Below are 12,983 nucleotides of genomic sequence, written 5' to 3' on the forward strand. Positions count from 1 at the left end.
GCTAATGCCCAGAGTTGCCGAGTGTGATCCCTTGTTAGAGTAGGCACCGAGGCGAGAATTCTCGAGTCCGCTGACCCTGGTCCAATTCCCGCGTCGGGAATTGAACCCTGGCCCCGGGCCGTCCTCTGCTCCCGGGTCTGCCGCCTCTAACCAGTGAGCCACACCACTCCAGATCACTTTCTTACCCAAGGTAAGATGTACTCCCAACGGAGAACAATATAATGTCGCATGCAATCATTTCAACAAGTCCAAACCCAACAAATTCTCACCACAACTAGTCATTAGAATAAGGGGAGCTTCCAATTCACAAGGACCAATAGAAAGGGGCAAAGGACTAGAAACTGGGTTGCTAACTGGGGCGCCAGAAAATCCTACCGAAACATTCGTCAAGCCAGACAAAGGTGCGCCAGGGAGTTTAGAGTGCATGATAGAACTCTTTTTGGCACCAGTATCCAAAAGAAAAGGTTCTGCCACACCTGATGTAATCACTTCAACATAAGGCCCACTCTGGTCTACTGGAACGGACACTACTCCCTCTCTTTGTCCATGGCTGTCCTAGCTATCATTAAAACCGGAAATCTCGCTTCCAACATAATAATCATCAACGTAGTACTGAGCAGACTGGACGTTCGGAACATTCTGTCGGTCAAAATAATTTGCAGAATTCTGGGGGGGAAAGGAACGTTCATTCTGAGGAAACTTACCACGTCCCCTACCCCTGGGTACTTGTTGGTAACCACCACGATCTCTCAGACCAGACATACCATTCACACGTTGTAGCAAGACCGGACAACTACTCTTGAAATGACCTTCCTCTTTACAATAAGCGCACTGATTAGGGCCTAGCGGAAATCGTGGAACAAAAGACTCAGGCGTCTGCAAGGGTTTCTGAAACTGTGGGGGTTGCTGAAACTGGCGCGGATTAGGGCGAGGCGGATAAGCCTGTTGCAAAAGAACTTTTGTTTTTAATTCTTTAGTCTTCTTCTCTACTTTATCCTTCTCATCTTTGTCTCTATTCTCATAGTATTGTGCAGTAGCCAATATCTGGGCCGAAGAAGAAACTGCCCATGACCTCTCAGAGACCTTTAACTTATTACAAAGTTCGGGGAGTAAATTAAAAACAAATTTATCTACGAACAACCTCTGACCACCTTCTGTACTCATGTCCTGACCACTATGATCAATGAATGTTTCTTCAAACCTAGTGAAGAAATCGGACACACTCTCATCTTTCTTTTGTTTGCATGCTGCTAACTTGTGCCAATTCACTCGCAAAGGGGGCATCAAAGTTTTCATTAAATTAATAATCCTACCAGGTAGTTCTGCAACTAAAGGCTCAGGTTTAGCACCTCCTACCTGTCTATCATATGCAGCAGTAATATTAACCCATGTTTCTCCTAACTCTTGCACATGATCCTCATGACGGATCTTCGCCCACAAGGGTTGAGGAACTACATTACCCATCAACATATCAATGTCAGCTAAATTCATAACACACGCATCAACTGTCTGAGACAACTCCTTGTAATAACCAGCAGGATTTTTACGAGAGTCAGGCAATGTCTGCTTAAATGCCAAAACCTCTGCTCTCTTCCAAGGGACATGTACCCACACTCACTAAAAATGTGCTGGTGCAGCCAAAACACCATCAGGAACGTCAGCCTCAACTGCGTCTCTCCATACTGGAGAAACCTCTCGCATAGGATACTGCTTCACTTTTCTCCTAACAGAAGGATCAGGTTCGAACAAGGACTGAGGTGGAAGTCTAGACCTGAAAGTAGGTATTGTCTCTACCGCTACCTCAACATCTGAACCCACTATCGTTCCCTTAGCAAATTCGGACTGAGCATTAATCAAGTCCAACGGAATTGGACCCAACTCATTATCTTCCCACTCCTGATGAAGAAATGTACACATAACATCAAAAACATACCTTTGCTTTGGGGTTTCCCACTGTAGAAAAACATCCATAACCGCTTGTAAACCGTACCTGGAAGCATTCGAAACCCATCTACGAGCAAGGAGATCTAACACTGCCCGCTCTTCGGGACTAGGAAGCTGACTACGTCTCTGCTTACGTTCAGAAACAGGGGTCCTATTCAGTGACCCAAAGAGAGGAGACAAAAGACTAGTGACAGTTTCAGTCATTCTTTGTCGAGCAAAAGGAGAAGAAGCTGACATAAGGACAGGAGACAAAGTAGTCTGAGGAATAGGAGTCATAGGGACAGAAGTAAGAGAAGACGAAGATAAGGCAGTGTAAGTCAAAGGAGTTTGAGGCAAGGCTGGTAACAAAGCTGGCGGTCCTAGTGGGGGCTGCACCACAGGAGGAAGAACCACGTGTGAAGCAACAAATGGCTGAACAACAGTAGGGAGTTGAACAACAACAGGAGGTGCAACAACTGGAGGTAACGGAGGTGCTGTAGCACTCTGCGCATAAGGGGGTGGTAATCTCAGTAGTCTCGACATCAAAGGATCCTTTTCAGGGTCTTCAGTCACAGTTGAAAGGGGAGGTGGCAAAGCCGGATAACATTTATCAATGGCCATGCAATGCTGTCTATCTAACACTTCAATCGCACGATCTTATTCATCGTCCTTAAACTGCGTAGCGGATTGCATTACTGACATATTCCTTTCTTTCCTATCTCTTTTCGCTTGCTTAATTTCTCGCTGTTTGGCTTCCTTACACCAAAGGCGGAAAGAGTCAAACATCACCGGCCGGGCTTTCTTCCTAAATAGCGCAACTTCTAAGTTATCTAAAATCTCTGTTTCAAAACTACCATGTGGGGGCCATCGTAAAACACTGTCCATCCTAGTGTAGCGGACCCAAACCTCATTAAAGGTAATGGGACCAACGCCATGTTTCGAATAAAGCTCATAAGTTGGAGTTCCAGCCGGAGGTATCGGACATGAATCCTCCAATCGGGAATCCCTATTAAGACAACAGACAAACCATTTACCAAGTTTACCAAGACCAGGCATCTTGCTCACTAGTCTGGTTTCAAACTTCAAAGGGTATCAAAAAATGATACACTCGTAAATATACGAACCCCTCGGCTTCGACCACTGCAATGGCAGAATCAAGACCCAAGAAACAAAACAAAATCATGGGAGCGACCCACTTATACTTAACCAAAATGTCTGTCACGCCACCAGAAGACCGTCTAACGTCTCGCCTTACAAATCGTCACACGAGGGTCCAAGACAGGGCGACAGTCAGGGCAGCAGTCCTTCGTAGCCGTCGGAAAGGGGAAGCCTCGCAGAAAAGACTTCGGTCCACTTTTCGACAAGCAGGGGTCGATGGAGTGGGGGCCCTCCTCCAGAGTTTCCTCACGGGGCTCCTCACAATCTTCGGCTTGGACCGGTACCGCTGAAGTCGCCCCACATTGGGCGCCAGTTGAAGAACCGGGTCAGAACCCAGCGGCGCCAGGGGCACGCCCAAAGTCTTCGGATTCACCTGTCTTGGTATACAGAGACACGGAATACTTCTGGATGGCGTCAAAGATCAAATTTATTAGCTGCAGCTAGTAACAGAAATCCGAACAATACATCACAATGTATATTCCTAGGAGACTGTTCAAATTACTAAGGCAAGACATCTCCTTTTATACACCATATTCTCTTTATAAATGTACACCCACTGTGCAAAATTCTAACCAATAGGGCACATTTTCTAACTGAGTATCACATTAACAAAAACCCAATTTACAGTAACCCAACCCAAAAGTTAATTATTAGGAATGTCCTAAATTCAATCTTTGCATGCCGGACAAATTTATAATTGAAAAGCACAACCCATGTAATGTCAGAACATAAAGGAAACAGTAATAGATGCTGAACAAGATAAAACATGTGCAAGGAAACTAAAGGTTAACGAGGTCCTGAACATGAAGTGGCAATCTTAGACAAGGATCAAACCAAGGGAAATTGGCTCTGCGAGGCCAGTTTCAGGTGAAGAGGTCAGTTTCTCTGCAGTTCTTTCAGAGTCGAAAGAAACCTAGTTAATGTATACATGAACTCAGAAGGCCAGGCCACTTGTTCGCTGGGCCTCTTTCACAGGCCTACGTGAGGGCAACAAAAAATGGAGTGAGGCTCGAGAATTACAGAACCTCAGGTTAAGGCTTGGCCTATCACTGTCGAAGGGCAGGACATTCATCTCAATCTTGTACAGGAGGCTTTGCAAGTGACTAGAATGTGGCTGAGAATAATTCCAGCATTTTCCATATCACTTTTTACTAGGCATGGTCAGAATTTTAATCACGCTGGAATAACCAGAATAATTTCAGTAATTCCGCATTAGTCTTTGACATGAAATTAGCCATAATAATGTGATTATTCCTGCTCGTGTGATTAAGAGTAATTTGGGCAAAAAATCCTACCACAAGATCACATTTAGTGAGCACAAGAGGCCACTCACCATTGCTATTTGTGTTAATGCCATATTTAGCACTCTTTTGTTGCGCAAAATGCATCCTCTGGTCCATTTAGGATTAAAGGGTGTATTTTGCACTGAGAGAATAGCACTAAATTCCGGGAGAAAGGTGGGTGAAAATTCTACCTAAAAAGCACATTTAGCAAACGGCTGCTATTTGTGTTCTGCTGCATTTAGTGCTATTTTGCAGCATAAAACGCATCCTTGAATACATTTTATACATGAGAGGGCATTTTTGCGCTCAGATATAGAGCTAATTCCAGAATTACACTTCTTGCATAGTTCTGCATACTATGTGGCATTGTTAGGTAATTCCATGTGATAACGCTACATGCAATTGTGCGAATTATGCACACCCCTACTTTTTTATACATTTTTATATATATGCCTGACGTAAAAACATAGCACAGTATACAGTGCTCTGAAACCGCCCTAGTCAGCTATTGGTTTGTTTAGGTCAGGCCTGTTCAGCCACTACTTTGAAACTCAGTGCTATGTATCAATTCCTTCATATATAAAAACTAATATTTCAAATGCTTTTAAAGCTTTAATATGCCATTCATTATATAACCACTGATTTAAGAGAATGTTCAAGCTTAGTCTCACTTTCATGGAGAGATTGCTAATTATGCAAACAAAAATTCTAAAGTTGGACAATTTGCCCTCAACCCTTCAACCATGCTTATATAGCAATATTAAGAAGCACTAGCATGGCCAGTACTCAGGACTTTAATGTGCTAATGCGGGAAAACACAGACATGCTCAAATGTCCATCATGAATGTCTGTTTGCAGGAGTTAGCATATTGAAGCCAGTCCTTCTGGTTTTGCAGTGCTTGGGGTTGTAGCGAGTAGGGAGATATTTTGAAACTGCTTTTGCCAGCATTAAAAATTGTAAACAAATGCCTTTCTCCCAATTGTAACCCTAATTGTATATATTTGTATTGTTTATTTAACATTCATCAACACACATTTTCTGATTTGGATGTTTTCTTGTATATTTTCACAGATGCTGTGACGACAACAGATTGTCCACCTGGTAGGTGCAGCTGTTCTTAATAGTAACACAAAGGGGAAAACATATAACAAGCTAGGAAATCTGCAGTGGCCTTGCCTTCCGCAGCAGCACCTAGACCTAGAAGAAATTGAGATTACACTGGCGTAATTTGTGTAATGGTGTAATTATGCTTGTTACATGAAGTTCCCGAAATTAAAGCATTATGCCACTTCACACCAGAAGGCCAAGAAGAGCTTGCATGATACTTACCTGCACATCACAAACGCCTCCCTTTTAGCCCTTACTGCTTGATGTTGGGGAAGAATGCCCAGTTACCCATCGCTGTCCGTTTGGAAGTTACTGGCAGTACTAGTCAAGGAAAATACCTAAAATACATGAAGGCCCTAAGGACACAGCTTGCGAAATCGTGCAATCTGGCGACTGAGTTAAAAATAGAATGCATGATAGGCTTGTAATATGGATTGCATTTAACATAGTCACGACTATAATTCACTTCCACATAAGTTCCTGAAACATAATATATGAGTAATTGCAGGTCCCCATCTGTAGAGGATGACTTCTAGGCTCTCCTTACAAAATAATGGCATTACCCAAATAGGCCGTAAGTAATCTAATGAGATATCTCGAAACAAAGTATCCCTTTCTCCCTCTCGGCCACAAGCCCTCCTATTTGCCCTAGACCCATGTGCCTTTGTTAACATACTTAAAAGTAACTAGTGACTCCCTACCTGAGAGCAACTACCAACTCCAAAACCTAGAATATGAAACCCAATCCACCCCAAGATTCCACTACTCATGATGTTCCCCAAGCAACCTTATACATAAAAGATCCACATTAAATCCAATCCATACACTTAAAATATACTAATGGCTAGAAAAAGATCCCTGTTTTGTCTTTAAGAAAGGCATTACGTTTGACCCTATGTTTACATTTCAAAAACACATTTCTTTACCATTTCCTTGTGTACAATATCGAAACAATGCAGTCTTTTCTTGTTTGAGGCTATCCTCCGCATTCAATTCCTAGGTTAATCGCATTTGGTCTTTTGTTGTAAATTATTTGTGGGTATTCGACTATATGTATTGCTTTCATTTGAAATCATTCTTCTGTCCCCTTAAAAGTAGATTTGTCTAACTGTTTTCACCTCCTCCATTGTGCCTGTCTTGCATCACTTTCAGTGTTAATATTTATTCAGTGTCTATATGATAACGGTCTTGCTTCAGTCTATCAGACTGACCTATATTATTTACATGTACCTGCTCATACTTTAGGTCCAGTAAGGCAGCATCTTCTTTACTGAGGTCTCCCTACCCACCATGTTCCCTCTAGGGTTAGATATTTTGCTCTACTGGGCTCAAGGTTTTGAAACAATCTTATTTCTACTGTCCAGCATTCCCGATCATTTTGTGTTTAAATATATTTTACGTTATTTGCCGCAACTTTGTTACTCATACCAGTTAGAGTAAAGTACCTTTAGCCTCTGCTTCTTGCTATTTTTCATATGATATTTATTTGTGCTAGTCCAGCTATCTTTGTACATGTTTATATTTGGAGTGCTAGGGGTAAATAGTATGTGATCTCTACTGTTTACCCAGTGGCCTGCAGAACAGTACATAATCCCTGCTGTTTAGCCGACCATAGGCAAAATAGAAGAGATGATGTTCAATTTGAAATGCGGCCTGATAAACAGTGTGAAAGCATTTGGTATTTAGCTGTCTGTAAAGAAAAAAGGGGCTCCAGGCAATATTATGGTGGTAGCCATCTTGTAATGAGGATGTAACATGTGGGAAGCATTTGAAAGTAAAGGAACATACACATGTACAATAGTTTGTTCAAAGGTGAATGCATAAATTAAGCATAGTTGTTTACTAATGAAGAAACATTTATGCTAATGTAATATTCAAATAAGATGTTTTGTTCTGCAGTCTAGTAGTATCTGACTCCAAAAAACGCAGTCTGTTTTTTAAGTATGCTACATAACTGTTTTATTCACTCTTAGCAATACATTGTTTTTTAATTGTTTTGTGATATTCCTGATCCTCCTCATGATTATGTATGATGAATGAGCTCTTTTTGGGCTTCTTATGGATGACCTTGTGCTACCTTTAGGCTTCTTGTATTGTATTTCAAACCTTGCAACACAGCAGCAGTCAACAAGCAGCAGCAAACTGGCAATGCAGACAGATAGGTGGTATCAGGGCCCCAGAAGGATGGACACCGACTGTAGACATTTGGTGCTTGGGGCCACAGAGCCTTGAGACACATGCAAGAGGACCCACCACAACCTTCTCGGCTTACTATTTGAACACCCGGTCCGCTGTAGCCCACTCGCACGAACTGTCGGTGCTACTGGACCTCCACTCACCAGATATTCTGTTTTTAACAGAAGCCTGGTTCTGCGATGACTCCCTCCCCGCTCTTTTGGCCACCCTACCAGCCCCTTACTATGCTTTACGCTCAGATCGCTGTAATGGTAAGGTTGGGGGAGGAGTAGCGGTCATCGCTCGGGCCGATGTCCCTTTTCAAATTCTCTCCTTGCCGGATATTGCCACCACTGAGTACCTGGCCATCCGCACCACTTCTACCACCCCTCCTCTCACCTGTGTACTCATTTATCGCCCTCCTCAATCACCCTTATTGTTCCTCCCTAGCTTTCTGGAGGTTTTAGCCACAATTACGATTAACAATGCCTCCATTTTGCTCCTGGGTGATTTTAATTTTTGGCCCTCTGACCCGGCAGAATGCCCTTCCTCTAAGGAATTTTCAGAAACCCTCCAATCTTTAAATTTTACATCTCACATCCAGGCCCCTACCCACGTCAAAGGACATACATTAGACCAGCTCTGGTCTCTGAACTGCCCTGTAAAGTCTATATCCATTTCTCCCTGCACGTGGTCAGACCATTACCTGATTTCATTTACCCTTCCCATCCACTCCCCGGTTAAACCCCCACTTCCTAAAAATGTCTGGGTCCGGGCCTGGGGGCGAGTAGACCCCGACCATTTATCAGCCTTACTTACTGCATCCTACCCCCCCCTCCATGGGCTGTCCACTCTCGCCCAGGTCACGTCCATCGATCAATGGCTCACCTCTGGCTGCGATTCTATCGCTCCCCTAAAGCGGGTCACTTCTAAGCGGGAGAAGGATGCAAACTTATGGTTCAATGAGGACCTCAAGACCATCAAATTAACAGTACGCAGAGCGGAGCGTGCCTGGAGGAGTAACTATTGCCCCCTACTTCGATTGGAGTTCACTAACATCCTGACCCAATACAAACAGGCTATCCTGGCGGCAAAAACAACTTATTTCTCCTCCAAAATCCTCGCCGCAGAGAACCAATCGAGGGAAATTTTCTCGATTGTGCACAACCTGGCATTCTCCGACAGAACCACTTTGAAGCCCACCCCCTCTATGGAACTCTGTCACTCCCTTATCAACTTTTTTATCCAAAAAATTGCCGTTATCAAAGCAAATATCCCTCCCCCTTCTTCTAATTTTGTAGATCCTCAGTGCCCCCCCCCCCCTAAGGGACAACTTGGTGCCCTCCCTCTTCTCACCTAGGAATCCCTGTCTGCAATTATTCCTTTAGTTAAATCCGGTTCCCCCCTAGACCCTTGTCCTTCCCACATTCTTCGCCACGTTTTTTCCTCTTGCCCTGATCCTTCCCTTCATCTCCTCAACAGCTCGCTCTCTCAGGGCGTTGTACCCTCCCCACTGAAAACAGCGATCATTGTCCCTATACTTAAGAAACCGGGCGCGGACCCCTCGGTCCCCGCCAACTACCGTCCCATCTCCCTCTTGCCATTCTTGGCAAAGGTACTCGAGCGCCATGTCACCTGCGCTCTGAGTTCCTTTGTGGAGATGCACGGGGTCTTAGCTCCCCGCCAGGCCGGTTTCCGCCCCGCACACTCTACGGAGTCCGTAGTACTTTCGGTCCTTGACAACCTCAGGGAGGGGATGGACACCAACCAGACTCAGGCCTTAGTCCTCCTCGACCTCTCAGCCGCCTTTGACACGGTTGATTATACCATCTTACTTTCCCGTGTCAGGGCGGCGGGGATCGGGGGCACTGCCCTGGTATGGTTGTCCTCCTTCCTGAGGGACCACTCCCAGGCGGTTCGCCTGGGTGATTTTACTGCGGACTTCCGGAAAGTTCAGTGCGGGGTCCCCCAAGGTTCCTCCCTCTCACCCCTCCTGTTCAATCTTTACATTGCCCCTCTTATTCTCTCACTACAACAGATGGAGGTCTCCGTGTATAACTACGCGGATGACCTCCAACTTGTCTTTAATCTGTCTTCTTCCCCTGCTTCTGTCTCTAATTTTCAACTTACTATGATCTATATCCGAGACTGGATGAGCCACAACCATCTGAAACTCAACCCAGACAAGACTGAGCTGGTGTTGACGGGTGGTTCATCCAGTCCCTGGTCTTCTTTGTTTTGGCCCCATTCCTTAGGTCCCCCACCTGTCCCCTCCATCTCAGTAAAAACTTTAGGTATTAAGCTCAATCCCCAGCTCACCCTTCACTCCCAGGTTAGTTCTGTTGTATCTTCTTCCTTTCTGTCACTGCGTACTATACGCAAGGTGTCCCGTTTTTTTTCTTTTGATGCTCTGAAACTGATAACTTTGGCAATGGTCATCTCCCGCCTGGACTACGGCAACGCCCTATATGCTAGTATACCTGCATATAGCTTAAGACGGCTGCAGCAGATCCAGAACCAGGCGGCACGCCTGGTGTTTAAATTGCCAAAGTTCCACCATGTCACCCCCCTCCTTAAATCTTTGCACTGGCTTCCAGTCCGTGAGCGTGTCCAGTTCAAGCTTGCCTCTCTCACTTTCCAAGCTCGACTGGGCACGGCTCCGGCCTTTATCTCATCTGAGATTACACCCTATGTTCCTGCCAGGGAACTACGCTCATCTGCCAAATCCCTTCTCACAGTCCCGCGGTTTCGGAGGAGGAAATGGGGAGGTTCGAAGTTTGCGACCCTCGCTCCCCTCCTTTGGAACTCCTTGCCTCCAGAACTTAGAGCCTTGACTCTCTATCCGCACTTCAGGAAGCAGCTTAAGGCTCACTTGTTTTCCAAAGCCTTTGATTAGTCCTTTATTATTCCAAATTCCCTCAGTTTTATATTCTCTGCTCCTACCCTGTTATTTTGCCAGTTATAGCGCCATGAAACCGCTGGTGACCGTGCGCTTAATAAATAATTTTAAACTCAAACTCAAACTCAAACTAAATTGCGTGAGACAGAGTAATGAGGCTTCTGTGGGATGGAGACATCAAAACAGGAGACACGTAAATAATGCATCTGAATAATTCAGTTATTCTTTCACTCTGCTGCCTGTGAATAAACACCCCTTTTCTTACTGTTCACCCAGCAGAGTAGGTTTGGGGCACAGATGCTTATTGGTCTCATATCATGAGGGGCCCCATCAGTCACATTTATAGTTTAGTACCCTGAACAATGTATCTTGGGAATGATAGTTTTTTTAATTTTATCACGTAAAGGAGTGTTTTAAGTGGGTAGGGCCTTGTCTCTAGTGAGCTCCCGTTTCTTTGCTCTCTCAGTTTCTGTACTTGAAAGTGCTGACACAGTAAAAGACATCTGAAAGTCCTAGCCCCCAAAAAATGTCTGTGCGTGGTTTGCAGGCTGTACCTGACTAAGGTCATTGTAGAGGGGGGCAGTGGAAGGAAAGAGTAGGACCAGTAGGAGGAGGATGATGACAAGTAGGAGAATAAGGGCCAGGAGGTGAACCACCAAGAGGGCTAGGACAACCAGAGGCACGAGGACCCAGACAAGAAGAACTAGGCCCAGGGATACATAATCTCCAAGGATCAGGCTTATCAATCACAAAGAAGACTAGGAACAGGCAATGAGGAACAGGAAAAGGAAAAACAGTGCTAGGGGTATCAGGACCAGGGAGAAAAGGTTCAGGAGGGCCAGTAGGATGTGGAACCGGGATCTAATGGACAAGGACTCAAAGGAACAGAAGGCCCAGGGTTGGCAGGAGCACGAAGCGCTGGACCAGAACAGCTAGTAGGGCCTGAGCGCACCTACCAGGACCAGAGGGACGAGGATGACCATGGCCAAGAGCAGCAGGCCCAGGTAGATGGACCAAAGAGGACGACCACTACTGGAGACCAGTGAAAAAAAGAACGAGAGACAGGAGGGCCACAACCACAGAGATCAGATCAAGGAGAACCAAGGGGCTAGAAGTGAATGGACCAGGACCAGGAAGACCACAATTATACAGAACCAGGACTAGCAGGACCTCAAGACCCTAGGTTAGAATGTTATGTTAACTGAATTTGTATGGTCTAGCTAATCACCGAGGCGTATCTAGCAACTGGAGCAGGTGTAAAGGTTGACTCTTGCAATTTAGTTGAAGAGCCAGGTCTTCTGCTTCTTTGGAATTTCAGAAATGAGGAGGAGGCACTAAGGCAAAGAGGGAGGTTGGCTCATGGTTTAGGTGTGAATATTAAAAGGTTAGCCCTCCTTATCTGCTTCTATGGATGTGGGGGGAGTGTATGAGAGAGAGAGAGAGAGAGATGCAGAGTGAAGCTGGTGGAAGTGTAGGCGGAGTTGAGGTATGCTAGTCTGATGTTGTGCAGTGCTTTTTATGGATTTTGTCAGAAATTGGGTTAGTGGTTGACTGGGGTGTGAGCCATAGTCAAGCAGGACCTACAATCCTAACCAGGGCAAGGAACAAGCAATCCCAAATTAACCTGTGCTCATCCAACTGGTAGCTTGGCAAAGAGCAGTCAGTCTAATTTTCAGACTACACTTAGCGGCAATGTGTAGGGTATTTGTGCAACACTGCAGACAGTAAAACAGTGAAAATCAGAGCAAATTTCAATAAATTTAACAAGACCAAAAGAACAAAAATCTAATCACTGGAACCGGAGTTATGAATTTGTAAAAAATAAACTGTATTGTAGCCCTTAAAATCATAAAGTGACAACCATGGCTATATGGTCTCGCTTGACCTGGTCAAAGTCAAAAGATCATGCCAATTGTGATGGAGCACGGGCCAGATACAGTCCCATACTAGTCCCGCTGAAGTTGTACCTTCACAAATGTTGTGCCTAGAGTCCTGTTTGCATTGGAGAGCATTGCGAGGAGCAAGTAGAGAGTCGCAGGTGGTGGTCGGCGAGGTGCGAAGAGCAGGCTGGGTGTCGCAGACTGGCAGGCTCGGGCTTCCTGGTGATGATGATCTGTGGGCTATCAATGCTGCTGTGCAAAGAGATTGGCTGACAGCGGCTCGTTTTGATTTTTGGAGAGAGCGGCGCAGTTCCAGTTTGAACAGGCCCGTTTGCAGGTTACAAAGAGCCCAAAAACTTGATTTAATGAGCTCATGAGCCACAACAAGGTGTCCAGGATCTGAGAGGCACCTCTTGAAGGTCAATGACCTTACTCAAGACCGGTCCAGGAGCTGTTGGGGAGCCTCTTATGCTCCGGAGTCTTAGATCAGGTGGCCAGCAGGCTAGCCCTTTGAGTCACTCTAGTGTCATGGGTTCAAGATGGAGTTCTTCCTCCCC

The 12,983-nt window shown here is 45.2% G+C and overlaps 1 protein-coding gene across 22 annotated transcripts in view; it reads left to right on the forward strand.

The window, feature by feature from the left end:
* The window catches only part of LOC144755239 (scavenger receptor cysteine-rich domain-containing protein DMBT1-like), a 593,569-nt gene that overhangs the window by 253,957 nt on the left and 326,629 nt on the right, over window positions 1-12,983 (forward strand). For all 22 annotated transcript variants that reach the window (XM_078643959.1, XM_078643958.1, XM_078643963.1 and 19 more), the window contains one exon: window positions 5,437-5,466. In XM_078643959.1, the coding sequence (XP_078500085.1) occupies window positions 5,437-5,466 (30 nt within the window). The remainder of the gene's footprint in view (window positions 1-5,436; window positions 5,467-12,983) is intronic.

The sequence above is a fragment of the Lissotriton helveticus genome, chromosome 5_1 (genome assembly GCF_964261635.1).
Source record: "Lissotriton helveticus chromosome 5_1, aLisHel1.1, whole genome shotgun sequence".
Taxonomy (NCBI): Eukaryota; Metazoa; Chordata; class Amphibia; order Caudata; family Salamandridae; genus Lissotriton; species Lissotriton helveticus.